Below are 16,123 nucleotides of genomic sequence, written 5' to 3' on the forward strand. Positions count from 1 at the left end.
CCCGTTTCTATTTTATCAAAGAAATGTTGAAAACCCACACAGAAAGAAGAAATCCTGTTATAGATAGTTAAGATTTGATTTTTATTTAAAATGACAATTTTTTTTAGCTTTGGAAAAAAAAACTTGAACAAGATGTGAAGACTATGTAGCTTAGTCTCCAAGTCATAACATTCCTTTTTAGCCACAACAGACTAATTGTTAATATAGTACATATATTATACATATATTAGTGAATTATTACTGATCTTATATAATGGGGGCAATTCTTATGTAATATCAGCTGAGGATAGGAACTCGCCATTAATTCTGAGTAGTGTGCGTCATTCTGTACTTCTGTACACCAAGGGTGCTAATACAATATTGTTGATGTAAAGCTGAATGTAAAGAGCAGCTTCCTCTGCTCTCTGTGATTATCTCCATTTATTTGAACACTCTCTGTGCCATAAAAATGAGTGAAATGACACCTGCTGCAGAAACACAAATGGTTTTTATCTGTCTGTCAACAAATGCATTATGAGGTTTAAACCTGCCTCTGACTTCAAAGTCATTTTAACTCATGAAACAAAGATAACAAACTAAGGCCCATAATATTCAGAACCTGAATTTAAAACCAAACATTTAAGATTAGCTAATGCCATAAAAAAAGCTGTATTTATGATTTTCATTTTCCAAAAACAGCAAATAATTAGTGAAAGAAACCATTGATCATTTTTTAAAATTTGAATTAGTATTTAATTAGATTATTTTTTACTTTTACAACAGTTTCAAGTGCACTTTTTAGATTTACTGTAGTTGTAGAAGCTCACTGGTAAAAGATGGGATTCTTGCAAACGGATGCACAGAAAATCCACTAGCAGTATATTCCCTATGAAGTGATACCTAGAAATAATATTTTAATGTATATTATTGTGCAGAAAATAAACCTTTGTTGCTAGTTTGGATTAAAGGAGGATGAGACTACCTTAGATTTATCCGCTCACACAAAAAACACCAAAATTCTGCTACAGTAAGGTAAAAGTGCTGACATTTCAGACAGAGAAGAAACATTTACCAAAGCAGATTTATCCGGTTGCTCATCAAAGTACTGGAAGATTTTTAAGCACCCTACTAGCATCACTTTCCCACCAGATGGCAGTAAAACCAAATGTAATTTCTTTTTATTTAATTAAATGAAATACAAATATGTTTGAATACCTTTTTTCTTGTATGAATGTTACACTAAATGTGATTTTAAGGAACTGTTTCATTCTTAGGGGTCTGCTTGAAAAAGATGAGAACACAACTCGTGATTGCTTGGAGGCCACTCAAGTCGTTAAACTCACAGCCTCAGAAATGTACATCAGGCAAAAAAGAAACAGCTTAGAGAATAGGAGCTTAAAAGCCTCTCATTTCTTTAATTAAGATGTGGTGTGAGGTATTCCAGTCCATAGAGACCCCCTTATTTTAATAATCTTGATGGGGGGGAAGCAAAATTTGGGGGATAGTTCAAATCAATTTCTTTTTATTTTGCCATTATCAATACCAAGCTCTTATTAGTTGCAAGTTATCTATTTATTGGCAAGAGAATGTGAAAGCACTTAAAGTCCTCATGCATTATGCAAGTGAGTGGGATGTAAGGTGGGTGGCGAGGAGCAAAATCTAAAATAAGATTCCTTTTCTCTTTTCTCCCTGGCTGTGTAAGCCAGTATTGTAGGGTCTTAAAGATTGCCAGTGCAAGCTTGTGTTTGTTAAGTCACATATTTTAATCATCCCCGGTAGAATTACATTGGACAGCAGTTGCCATGGATAATTAAAGAAATTTCTTCTGCAGGCTGCAGTGGGAGGATATTGCAAAGGTTTGCCAACTGGTCAGAACAGACACTTGAAAATGAAAGAAGACCTTCATGCACAGCAGATACTTTCGCTTCTTATGATGTGTCTATGTTCATCCCTACACTTGTGTGTTCTCTTAGAACTTCCCTTGAACCTCAAAGAATTGTTTGGTGCACCAAGAACAAATTATTTTTTAAAGAGTGACATTTTTCTATTTTTTTATTTATTTATTTACTTTCAAAACATGGGTTCTACTAAAATAACCTAAAACTTTGGTTAAAGTCCCACTTTGTTTATTTTTTGATCTATTCTAAAAGCATTCACAGTGGTATTTTAATTATGATTATGCCATTTTTAGCCAAAATTTTAAAAAAAAACCAACACGGTGCTGCAGTAGATAATTAGAATTTCACCATTGGGTTATGGGCAGGACTGTTGGTGTGGAGTATACATTGTCCTCACTTCCCATCATCCCTATACGATGCCAGATCTTCTTTTGGTTTGTCAGGGTCAGTTCTCCACTGGTTTTCCTCTTACTTATCTGGTCTGAGTTTCAGTGTCATGGCTAATGTCTAAGTCAGCAGACTTACTGTGTGGTGTTCCTCCGGGCTCTGTTCTGAGTCCTGTCCTGTTTCTGTTATACATGAGTTTCCTTGGAAAGACCATCAAGGAATTCAGTGGTGTCTCCTACCACTTCTTTGCTGATGATATCCAGCTAAATTTTTTAAGCCATCTGAGACACACAAGCTTGACTCTCTGAAGAACTGTTTGATGCGGATAAAACGATGGCTCTGTAAAAAAAACTGCAGCTAAACTCAGAGAAAACAGAAACATTGGTCAAGCCCCTTAACGTGTCTGGCATTTAATCGCTCCCCACAGACCATTTGTGCACTGAGGTCTGTGGATCAGAACCTGTTGGTTCCTCTTTTATGTTTTTATGTATTTTTAACTTTTGTTCTGTGAAAGGCGCTATGTAAATAAAACTTACTTACTTCAGTGTATCATATTGTTCATTCCTCACAAAAATCAACCCCAGCGTGGTATTTTGATCCATTCATGCATTTCTGAGTATTCCTCTAAAAACCTGAACTCTGAGCACCAGCCCCTCCCAACCAACTTACTTTGTGATGTAGATAAGTGAGGAACAGTCCCTTCCAGGAAGAGTCTGCACTGCACCCAGGCTAACACAAACACCCACTTTCTCAGTGGAGCTAGCAGTGACCGGCTAAAACACTTTTATTTTATATGCACAATATTCTCATCCATGTTTGCAAAAGTTTGGATGTTGTTTGAATTTTTAGAGATCGAGTCATCTTACTTCCAGGTAGGAAAATGAGCTGCGAAAATAACTCATACACTCATACACTCATACATTAATACTGTAATTAACATTACAGTTCCAACAAAATGGCGAATAATATTGGAGCTATCCAGCCATACAGTTTTGAGACTGATGTTAGTTTAGACGAGTAAAAAAAGACGTCAATGGATTTATTTGTGGATGCATCAGAATGGAGCAGAGCAGGGAGCTTAAGGCTCGCCGTAATATCTTCTGCGTCACTGCTACAGGTTTTTTCTAATTAAATCTTTTCATCTGCACTTGATTCATTACAATTTGAAAAAAAAATACTCATAAACGCAATTTTAAGCTTACTTTCTCTATAAATGTCCTCAATCATGGGAAATATGCCACATTTTAAAAACACAAAAAATAAGATTTTTTGTCGGAGTGGGTTTTTAAGATATATGTATTATTCACAACCCACGCTTAAGCTTGTCTTGTTTTTCTCCAATTTTCCTTTTTGCACATATAAACTTGATGTGTCTTGTGCATCTTAACAGAAAAAAACAGGTTGTTGTAAGTGCACATTGAATGTGTGAGGGCCTGTGTGTTTTTATGTGTGTGGGTTTAGTTATTTGCCCATTCTCCTAGGGCTCCCATCTCCATGGCTCCCTACAGATCCTGTCACTTCTTGTATATATGTGTACAGATGACTGCTAAAATCCTGTTTGCAAAGACAGAAACAGCTCTGTTGGAGCATACTCAGTGATGAGGTCTGGAAACCTTAACATCCGATTGCGTGAGGTAGAGCGGGGTTGCAGTGGGGAGTCAGCTGTTCTTACTTTTGCACCCAAAAGCAGATGGTTTTGTACTGACAGCACGGAACTAAAGTGCATGTCTGAGACTTCTCTCTATCATTTTTTGTAAATTAGCAGAAATCCTAAAATTAGTCATCCCTGTTCCTTCTCAGTTATTTGGTTATTACTGTCTTTCTTTTATTTCAAGTAGTGTCAAACCCAAAGATTGTAGAATAATGCATCAAAGTGGTTAACAGAGTATTAAGAGGCTGTGCCAAACCTGGAAGTAGTGTTACATTAAAAACAATTGGCATAGGTTTTTAATGCCAATAAATATATACACAGTACTCTGTAGTTTTTGCTGCAATTCCACTGAAACAGTCATCCATCTCTTCTGGTATTGTCCTTCTTCCGCCGAAACACTTCGGCGGTGATTTCATTAATGCTAAAATTGATTCTTGTTTTGTTTTATTCTGGAAAGATGTCTTGTATCAAAGATGTCTGATATAAAAAAAATATACAAAAGGACTCTGGTTTACTTTTAAATCTCTTGCTTATTTTGGCCAAATTTCATTTTTATAAATGTAAATTCTCTGGTTCGAAAACCCTGTTTCATTGTATTCTTTTCTGAGTTAAATCAGTATAGTAATAGTATTCGTAATTCTGAGAAGCAAAAAGCAATAAAAACCTTGTTTGTATGTTATAGATTCAATATTTTCTCGTAGAGTTTAGCCCCCTGGCTTATTTTCTATTTCTATTCTTGTTTTTTTTTATACATATGTGTATTTGATATTTGAAATTGTGTTATTATTGCATACCTAAAAGTGAATCCTACTAAAATGACATAATTCAATTCAATTCAGTTCAATTTTTTTACGTATAGCCCAAATTCACAACAACAGTCTACAACAGATGGGCTTCGTATCGGTATTTGAAAAAGTAAATCATAAAATCAAAAGGATCATGAATACATAGAATTCAATAGGAAAATACTAAATTGAACTGAGAAACTGACTAAACTAAACTGGACATCCCTGCCCTTAGACCCCCCCCTTCGCGGTAAGGAAAAACTTCTTAAAAAAACAGATTCCGGAAAAAAACAAAGAAACCACATGAAGGAGGGATCCTCCCCCAGGACGGACAGGCCATTACCAGAAGAATTAACTTATCCCTATCTAAAACTACATATTTAAAGTCCAGCAGATGAGCTTCATCCAAATGGAGTTGGGGGGACAGTCTGGGGCGCGAGTTGAGCCGGAGTCAGGATCCACAGCCAGGTGTAGGAGCAGGAGCAGAGACAAGGTTCACGGCCAAGTACAGCGCAGAGACGAGCCGGAGGCAGGATCCACAGCCAGGTGTAGGAGCAGTAGTAGAGGCGAGCCAGAGACGAGGTACACGGTCAGGTACAGGAGCACGGATGAGCCAACTGGAATCTGGAAGCACTCCCACTCCCCAGGGAGGGAGTGGGACAGAGGGAGAGTACATGAATCGCTTTGCACCAAACAGAGGCATGGAGAACTAAATAATGAATGATAATCAAGAATAGAGAAGAGAGGGAGGGTAGAAGTAGATGAGAAAAGAGGACAGAACCCCAATGCACCATAGCTACCCCAGCTTCAACTTCTCGCAGCCTACTAAAACTAATTGTTATTGTTATTAAGTTTAATTTAAACACATTAACATTAAGTTAAGTAATCTCAAAATACTAGCTAGTCTGACAATAAACCTGTCCAAAGAGGACTGTTTTCAGTCTAACTTTGAATGTAGAAACTGAGTCGGCCTCTCTTACATGAGCTGGGAGCTTATTCCATAAAACAGGGGCTTGGTGGCTAAACGCTCACAAGCAGTCCTGCATTTTGGGAGCAAAGTGCTCTATTTGGATGGTAAGGGACTAGGAGGTCTTTCCAAGGGGCAGTAACCGTCCACAAGCAATTTATAACTGGCTTGTGAATAGGATTAACAAATGCTAATAGATGTCTTTATAAGAAGCACAATACCACATTACTTATGCTTGTTAAGGTCTTACAAGTAGTTTATTAAGGATTATTTTGATGCATTTATGAACAGCTTATTTGAACTTGTAAGTCAGTTGTAAGACAGTTACAAATGCTGATTAATGTACTTATAAGCAGCTTACTAAAACATTACTAGTGCTTGTTAATGTCTTATAAAGAGTTTATTAAGGACTCTTATCATAAAGCATTACCAAAAATAATTTGTTTCTGTAATTTAATTTCAAAACTGAAGGAAAAAGTGATTATGAATTAGCAGTTTTATATTTCAAGCATTTATTTTGTGTTTAGTATTATAACGAACAGCTTAAACATTAATATACTTAGAAATAAAGATATCTGTTTAGACCAAAAAGTTGAAGTTCTGTTTTGTCGTCTGGCCTTAGTTCTAACTCTTGTTGCATGAATCCCTGCGGTGATGCGGCATAGCATGGAGACGATCTGTCTGTGACTCCGCTCAGCGATTAGACAGTTGCTATGATGGCTGCCTCCAGCTCCACTGTTGGGTCTGATGTCTTACATCTTTTTCTTCAAAACAATCTATAGATCAACTGTGTGCATTAATTTAGGTTAATTTAAGTTTGCTGGCCTAATAAGTCCAGAGATACCGACCTAAAACAAAAGTTGGTACAGTTGTCACTTTGGATAGCTGCCAAGAAACTAAGTTCTAAAATGTATTATTATCAAACTATCAGACTTGCAAAGATTTTAAACCTTGTTTTCAGACATATGAGATATTTTACCAAGTTTTAAGTTGTTTAGTTTATCTTTGCTCTACACTTTTCCAAGACCACGGTCGCATATCCCAAAATGCCACTGCGTGGTAACCTTAATGCAAGTTTTTCTGCAAATTCGGCAGGTGGCTGCACACGGTGGCACATGCAATCAGGAGGTGGCAGTCGCATTTTTACACGCCACGCGGCAACTGCACAGGTTTTAGGAAAAAGTTAAACTTTTATGGCAACTGGACAACTTTTTTGACATCGGTCAGTGGCCTCCCAGGCACATTTAGAAGTTGTGCAGTTGCAGTCAAGTCACAGGCAGGTGGCAGGAAGGCAGCAGCGCCATAGTTGACTGATGGGAGGGTCTCCAAGGTCCCCAAATTTGCCTGATTAGGCTTGCATTCATTGTCATTGTTATGAAAATAAATATTTTGATTTGTTTTCTAAGAATAAGTGCAAGTTTTAGATTTGATGAGGATTTGTCAAGATGGGCTAACTTATTGCACTAGTGACCCCAGATCCTCACCTTTCCAGCCAAAGTTTTTACGGTGGGTGACAAACTCATGAGCTATGCAAAGGAGTGTGAATCATTCCTGGAACAACGCAAAACTCTGGAAGAAAAGATAAGTAATATGAAAAAAAATCTTTGGAATGCTCCTTTTTACTGTTTTGTTGAGAACTTAAAACAAAAGATTGTTGTTTTCCCTGCTTTCTTGTTTCTCTTTAATTTGCCACATGTTACAAGAAGTAATCAGGCCAGAATTAGTTTTTACAATGCAGTTACTTCACCTTTTACCAGCAAGTTAGCATTGTCTCCTTTGGTAAGGTCAGAAGACCAAGTGTGTACCCACAGTGTATTGATGGACAGATGTTTTCCACTCATCTTTGTGTCAGAATTTCACCTTTGATGTAATATTTGTCTTTCCAGCAGATCTGGTATAAGTGTTACAGCTTAAAATAATAACTTATTCAAATCAGTACTTGTATCCCCCACTTTCTCACCTCTTTTCCTTTTACTCTCTTCCACCCCACCCCCTCACATTCTCCCCCTCTCCCTACCCACACACACTTAATGTGACAAATAAATAAAAAATAACACAACAAAAAGGGGTTTATACAAATCTACACCCTGGTTTCTCGAAGCTGTATAACCTCTTTTTGTGATAGTAAAACCTGTCCAACACAAAAAGCTTTCAGCTCTAATCTGTTTCCTCAGCTGTTGGACAGAACAAGTAAAAAAAAAAAAAAAAGAAGAAGAAGACCAAGTATGTATGTACACTGTACGGGAAGGTAATATGTGAACATACCCGGCATTTTGAAAGTACCAAGTAATAGAGTGGAAATAGGGCTGACTTTCTTTTACAGTCCAGTTTGATTGTACTTAAGGGGAAAGTAGCAAGTAATATTTAAGTGAACATACCCAGCATTTACTACTGAAAGTACCAAGTAATATTCATGTGAACATACCCAGCATTTACTCCTGAAAGTACCATGTAGTTGAGTGGAAATAGGGCTGACTTTCTTTTACAGTCCAGTTTCATTGTACTTAAGGGGAAAGTACCAAGTAATATTCATGTGAACATACCCAGCATTTACTCCTGAAAGTACCATGTAGTTGAGTGGAAATAGGGCTGACTTTCTTTTACAGTCCAGTTTCATTGTACTTAAGGGGAAAGTACCAAGTAATATTCATGTGAACATACCCAGCATTTAGTCCTGAAAGTACCATGTAGTTGAGTGGAAATAGGGCTGACTTTCTTTTACAGTCCAGTTTCATTGTACTTAAGGGGTAGTTTCTGTGGTAAATTCATGGTAAATACCATGAAACATACGAGGGCTGACCTAAAGGTCAAGGTACTTTATTTGTACTTACCTTGTTCTTACATGTGGTAAGTACCACAAAAGACACCTTTTTACAACATCTAAATACCCAGTAAGTATATTAAAGATACCTAGTATGTACCACAAAGGTATGAACCAAATAGTACCACACAAATACCCAGTAAGTACCATGTAAGTACAGAGTAGACACAAAAAAATACCAAACAAATACCCAGTTAGTCCCATAAAAAGTACCATGTAAACACCACTTAAGTACACTGTGAGTACTTTACTGTAAAAGAAAGCTAGTTCTGTAGTTACTGAGGCTTTAACTATGACTGCAGCTCTAGCAAAACAAATCAATGCACACTGGCAGGGCTCTTATGAAGAAGAAAAAATCATTCATGCCACAATTCTGCTTACTGGAAACACACCTGTTCAAAAAAACAACAACATTTAACTTGCTTCTATTCCAGGGTTGTGAACAGTGTGTGTGATTTTACTTTATATGTGCTCTCTCTGCATCTTTTCTTCCTCTAGCAGAGGTTGAGGAGCATAGGGCCCATAGGCCCATGAGCAGCTACAGTCAGCAGTCCTCTTTGCTCTTTATTTTCTCATCTTTTGAGATAGACTGTTTAATATTTTATTCATAAAAATGTACAGCTACTGTAGTTTCAGCGAAATGCACTTGAGCATGTACAGTAGATGCTGTCGATGTTGCAGGTAATGGGAGCCCACCTTAATTTATTCTGACCTGATGCAGCATACCGGATTGTGTGTGGCGCCTCAGATCCAAGACATTGTAGCATAAATGAAACATGAATATAGAACTGATGCGAAAACACGTGCTGCTTGTTGAAAATCAGTATCAATGTTGCTCTGACTGCAAATAAAAGTGTTTGCTATGCTGCCTTACTTAGTGCTTGTAAATTTACTCACATGATCATCTGTGTTTAATCAAGGTTTGCAAAAATAAAGATCACTTCTTTACTTTCCTAGAGGATGAAAATGAGATGATCCAAGGATTTGGCAGAAGGATGGTAAATATGGGTTTTGTTTGAAATGACTGAACTTCTGACATGGCTGCACAGTGGTCCAGTGGTTAGCGCTGACGGCTCACAGCGAGAAGGCCCTAATCCTTGCTGGGACCTTTTTATGTGGAGTTTGCATGTTCTCCTCATGCATGAGTGGGTTTTCTACGGTCACTCCGGATTCCTCCCACAGCCAAAAACATGGTTCACTGGTTGATTGGTTACCCTAAATTGTCCCTAGATATGCATGTGTGAGTGTGTGTGGCAGTGAATGTGTGCCCTGTGACAGACTGGCAACCTGTCAGTACCCCGCCTGAATCTTACAAATGCTTCATATTTTTCAATTTCAAAGAAATACCATGTATTCCATGCAGCTCTTCATTTTAAGATCAGGAAACAGGGCAAGAAAAAATAAGACCACTAGAAAATGTAAAATGATTTAACAAAAACTCAGGTTTATTTCCTCCAAGAGCAGCTGGAAACTGGCTATTTCTACAAACCAACAGTTTTATAGGGTTAAACAGAACTTTAACTTGACTTGAAATGACAAGACATTGAGATTATATGACTTTTAAACCCTTTTAAATTATTTTTGGGTTCATAACGCTTCTGCTGTTGGGCGAAGGCAGTGTATACCATGGATGGGTGTTGCAGGGCCACACAACCACACTCAACAATTTAGGGTTACACATTGACCTGACACACATATTTGGACTCTGCAGTGCCCAAAAAAAAGGCATGTCATCCTCATGCATGTCGGCACAGGACAGCACAGGAGTGTATATTTTACTGACTTTCAATGGATGACTCTGATTGTGCGAAATACATCTTTTACCAGAATAAGACCAGCTGTTCAAAGACTTACAATTCTAAAAGAAACGTGGTCATTTTCAGCGACAAAGGGACTATATATTTGCAGATCGAGTGTAAAATAAAACAAAGTACATTTTCTGGATGGTAATGGAAAAACATATACAACTGTCTGGCTTTTATTTAGCAGAGGTTGTCTTTGCCTCAGTGATTTCAATTTTCTCCTTGAGCTAAGTCACATTTGATTATTATTTTTTAGAGAGCCATGTTTTTGTGTCCTTTAGTAAAAATAAGAGTTCTTGGTTTAACAGCAGTGGGTGGAACTGTAACAGAACATAACGTTTTCAGAAGTTCTCCTGGAGCCAACTTTTTGTGTTAGTGTGGGTGGGTTTGTGCACACTTATGTGAGAAACATTCAAGATTGCAGTTCTCCTGCAGTAAATTAAGATGACATCATTTTTTTAAATGAACCACGAAAATATTCCGTTTGTAAGCTGAATGGTGTTGTTACTTTAATAAATAGCAGCATACCTGGAGATTTGCTCAGCTGTTCTGCAATCTCAAATCACAGAAGCAACTCCAAACAGTTGTTGTTTTTTGACTATGTGACATATCAAGCAGAGCCCTTAACAAACTGAGACCTGATCAAATATAGCTGTAGCTGAGAGGATAAATAGAATTTTTGAACATTAAATATAGACAAGAACGAAGGGAAGAAATGGACAGTGTTAGCACTGAATCATTTTCTCCAAGAGGGTTTCCAGAGTTCACTGAAGTGAGAAGCAAAAAGCTCTTCATCCAAAAGCAAATTTTAAGCTTACATAACCGGTTTCACTGTGCCTTTGACAAAAAGGCAGGAACCGTGTGTGATTCTTTGCTATTGCTGGTGAATGATTGATTTGCGTGACTTTCTATCACTTATCACATAGGGCAAAAACTTTTTGATCTTGTTTTGAAAAAGTTATGACGGCTGCCAAACCATGTGTCGATTTCAGCCATAGTTCGGTTGTTCCAAGGACCAGAAGGATGGGAGGTTAAATGAATGATTGAGAAGCATCAATGCACCAGTCTTCCTTATGACCCCTTTCCTTTGTCAAAAGTGTTAAGCTACAAATACCACTGTGGACATTTGATGCACATTTTTGAATGTGGATTTAGCCCACAGAGTTCATACTGAATGAGCAGTATGATTCTGTTTACTAGTGCATGTCCTCCACCTACAGTTGAAAAAGGCTTGGTGCAAAATGCTGAGGCGGTGCAAATCCCGTGAATCTTACGCTAGGCTTTTTCTTTCACAGCTCTATTCTGATATATGAAAGACTTGAAGTCATAGAATTCTGGCCAGGCACAAACCGCAAATATTCATTTCTCCTCACAGCAAGAAGGCTCTCGTTTAAATCCCAGCTAGGACCTTTTGGTGTAAAGTTTCATTGTTCTCCCAGTCTATGCATGGGTTTTCTCCAGGCACTCTGGCTTCCTCCCAATGTTAAAAAAACATGATGAATAGGTTGATCGATTACTATAAATTAGGTGCGACTGTGTGTGTATGGGTGTGTAATTGTGTGGCCCTGCGACAGATTGGTGACCAGGGTGTACCTCGTCTTCGTCAAACAGTAGCCAGAGTAGGCCCTGGCAGACTCGTGACGCAGAGAGGGATGAAGTGGGTTAAGAAAATGGATGATCAATTTTAGCCGCCAAAATTTGTTGGCACATCCATGAATTAAAAAGGACGCCAATGATACGTTACTACCAAATTCGATTCCCTGATTGGTCAAAGTTTAATCTGTGATTAATGACAGCACATTTTATAAATAGAGCCCAAAAAAGGTTGTAGAAACTTGCGTAGCCACACATGAACGCGAGAGTTTTGAACGCGGAAGTCAGAAACATGAATTTACCTGCGTTTACATAGATTTTTCATTGGAAGAGACCGTTTGCCGAGGATGGTGTGAACGAAGCTTTACTCTTCCCACCACTTTAAAAAAGCTTCTGTTCCCTCCCGATACTGTATCTTCCAAACTTGCTGAAATCTGAGTGAGCATCTCAAAGAAGATAAGAAATTACAGAATCCATGAAGACACAGGAACCAACGTGTACGGTAAATAAAACAGTTTCCTGTTTAAACACATCAGTTAGAACAAATGATTATATCAAAGAACAGGTTTAATCTTGATAAAGAAAGAGAGAGTTGCCCAAACTCCTCCTCCCAGTTTGCTATATTTGTTGCAGCGTTGGCCACAGCAATAAGACAGAGTGAAGCTGTGAAGGAAAACATATTTTAAAAACACCATGATGACTACTAAACCATTTCAGCCACAGTAATGGTTGTTGAAAGGAGCGGATGGATGGGAGGTCAAGCAAATGCTTGAGAAGCATCAAGGCTCCCGTGTTCCCTGTGACCTCCTTCCCATCTCAGAAGTGCTGCTGGATCATGCAGCTGCATTTGGGTATGGTAGGTTGAATAGCATCAGCCAGACTGAAAGTGAGGAAGAAGGCACGTAAAACAAGAGGAGGGAGCTTGGAGGAGGGAGGGCGGGAACAAGGGTGGCTGCGAGTGCTCTATGCAGCACAGATCTGCTGAGAGCACCAGGGCAGAGCTCCGTCACAGTCCACAGCTGCAGGGCTGCCACCGCAGTCCAGAGGAAATCCTTGTATACCCACCAAAGGCACACAATACTGCAAGATTAAAAAAGAACACAAAGAGGCTAAACAGGTGAGGAAAAAATGTTTCTTGCTGTCTTTTAACCAAAGAGAACTTCCCTAGGGAAGTGGCTCGCTACATTCTACTTATGGACTTCAATTAATAATTGATACTGTGCTTATTTTAACTTGTGGTACTTCACTTTTTTACTTTAAAAGTTGAATTGTTAGATTTTTTAAATATAATTTGACATCTAAACTAATTGTTTTGATATATGTATATCTGTTTCCTACTGGTTTAAAATTACACCAGGGTATCAAATATAACTAAATGTAAGATTATTTAGAGAATAAACAAAGCCTGATCATTTCTAACTTTTGTTACTAAATCTGTATTCTGCCATAAATGCATTATTTTTTGTTCTTTTCTCCACAAAGCCCACCCAATACATAATGGACCATTTTAAAAGACATTGAGGAAGATTCTACTTTGCAAGGAGGATTACACCCAACATCTGCCTCTGCTGTACTTTCTTTAACTTTTACGATAATTTGGGAAGAAAGCCGCCCCTTCTTTCCTGCTTCCACACAGACATGGCTGGCTGCACCAGGCGCTGCAGGCAGGGCATGCTTAAATTAATCCAGTCCCTGCAGAGACTGGTTTTTGGAACCCTCACAAAAGGTAAGCCTGCCTCAGTTGTAATCAGTTTCATTTTTTTAGATTTGATACTCTAAGAAGTCAACTCTTAGTCTCTCCTGTGCCAAAGGGAATTTACCCTTGATATTTAAAAAGTATCTAGTGCTGAAAAAAAGAAAGTTTACCTGTCCAAACAGTGTCGATTCCACTTCCCACTTCATTTTGTTAACATGGTTGTAAAATTTCTTTGGGAAGTGTCCCATTTGCCCAGTGTTTCCCAACCTTTTTCAGGCTATGGACCTTACAAATATTTTTTTAAAGGAAAATTTTGATGGACTGCCCTGTATGAGGCTATGGTCCGATTATATATGTATATATATATTTTTTTGTCTCCAATTTCCCTGTACATTTAAAGTTTACCTTCATCCTCTGTAATAATTTTTGCAGTTGGTATATTTTTTTCAGTTCACTAGATTTTGTGTAGGAACAATTAAAAAGTGATAGAATAGATAGATTAATAAATAGATTTTCCCTTAACACATAACTGTCAAAGTGGAAGCTAAAAAATTCAGTTGCCAATTTCCAACTTTTAAGGTGCGACTGGTAAATCCAACAATAAATAAATAAATAAATAAAAATAAAGTCACTGAAATTGTTATTTTCTTAATATGATATAAACATGAATCCACTGTTTGTGCATCTTTATTAGCAGCATCCTCGCAACATTATAACATTATATACATAGTATTCTGAAGGTGTGTGGTAACAACTGTCTCAAAAAATCCATATTTGGCGTAAAAATTCCTACTTTACTTCTGTTAAACTGCTTAACCATCTGTTAAATGCAGCTTTTTTTTCTATGAAGTCAAAGACTCTTTTTTCCCAATTGGCTCTTTCTTGTGAAAAGAGACTTTCTAAATATGTTTGTTGTTGGTCAACTTTGCTAGCTTGACGGTTTCCATTTAGTGATCGGAGCAGCTGCTTTAAGAAAGTAGCGGATGTATTTTCAAGATGTGGCTGAGGCATTTGAAATGCCTCAAGAATGTGGTGGAGAATCCAGTAGTTTTCCAAAATCAAACTTCCTTCAGAATCAGATTATAAATATTACAGAAAAAATGTAGGTTGTGTTTTTTTGCTCTGCGGACTGGTACTAACTGTCCCACGGACCGGACCGGTTTGAGTCCTGAAGGTTGGGATCAACTGCTGTAGCCTACGTATTTTGTGGCTTCAAAACCTTTTCAGCAAAGTGAACAGATATACAGAATTTGTGTAACCACAGTTAGATTTATAGCTTTCAATACTTTTCTCGAATTAAGGTCTTCAGCATTTGTTTAGTTGATTTTCTAGGATTAATGACAAACAGATACAGTTCGAAGATTTGAGGTTTTAAAAAATACGAAAAGTCCATGATTTCTGGAAAGGAAAGGGATCAATAAAGTAGTGAATTTGTGGTTTGCAAAATGATATTTTTCTTTCTAAATAAGATGCAACCTCAAAGAATTGTAAAGTATTGATAGAAACCTTAAAATAACCCTCACAATGAAGCTTTTTTTTCTAGCTTCTGTTTGCTTCTGACCATAAAGACTGGACTGTATAGCAACAGAAGATGATCATTTGATTTGATGACTTTTGATTAACCTGCCTCTACAGTTATTAAGCAACGTAAATTGATTCACTCCTTCCCAGTGGAACAAGGTGATTAACTGGTAATGCCCGCCTCCTGCCTTGCAGCCTGTGAGACGATGGTCTGGAAATAGTGGTGGAGTATCTGAGTCTCTAGTTTCAACTGTATAGCTTTAAGCTTATATAGTTTATATTTATCAAGCATCCCTTATTAAAAAGTAGTATATTTAGGTGTCCTACAAGTAGGCTTTACTTATTTTATACAAAAAGTGAGGTATTATACTTGAAGACTTTAAATTTTTCAATTTAGTCTGATGAAGTATTGAGTGAATATACTTCTTACAATGTACATAGTCTATAGTGTACTTGGTATACTTATCCTCAAGTATACTTGACAAAGTAAACTTCAATTTTACAACTTTTTGCTAAAGTAAGTGATAGTTATAAAAAGAGGAAGTCAAATTAAGTTTAATAGATCTCCACTAACATTTTTACTTTTTGGGATCAATAAAAGAGAGCAACTGGGGGGTTATTTAACAAGAAAACAGGCTATTTCCTAAATGAAAAGCCAAAATAACCTTTATGTACACTTTTTACAGTATATTGAGCAAACAACGGTGTTCTTTTATTTGTAGAGAGATATAAAACATGTATTTTATGCAAACTGCCTTTACCATGACTACACTAATAGAGCAACTCAGTTATGTTATTTTGATATTACCATTTTGATATTACCATTTTGATATTACGCATTTGATGGCTTTATGCATCAAATGCGTAATTTCTTTTGTCTAAGAAAAGCTTCTGAATGTTTAAATGTTCATTCCACCAACAGTAATTGAGAGTTAAAGTTTCAAAAAGATTGTCCATCTTTTGGGAAGTTGAATCAGCCTCTATTTGACTTTTCATACGGTCTGTTTACTCCATTTGAAAGTA

General features: G+C 37.4%; 1 protein-coding gene across 1 annotated transcript in view; it reads left to right on the top strand.

The window, feature by feature from the left end:
* The first annotated feature begins 12,855 nt into the window (after positions 1-12,855).
* kcnip1b (Kv channel interacting protein 1 b) overlaps positions 12,856-16,123 on the top strand; it is a 30,070-nt gene continuing 26,802 nt past the window's right edge. Inside the window, exons 1-2 of the mRNA XM_020709008.3 lie at positions 12,856-13,000; positions 13,366-13,609. Coding sequence (XP_020564667.1) covers positions 13,522-13,609 — 88 coding nt within the window. The 5' untranslated portion in view covers positions 12,856-13,000; positions 13,366-13,521. The remainder of the gene's footprint in view (positions 13,001-13,365; positions 13,610-16,123) is intronic.

This window comes from Oryzias latipes, chromosome 14, assembly GCF_053564925.1.
Source record: "Oryzias latipes strain Hd-rR chromosome 14, Olatipes_Hd-rR_3.1".
Lineage (NCBI taxonomy): Eukaryota > Metazoa > Chordata > Actinopteri > Beloniformes > Adrianichthyidae > Oryzias > Oryzias latipes.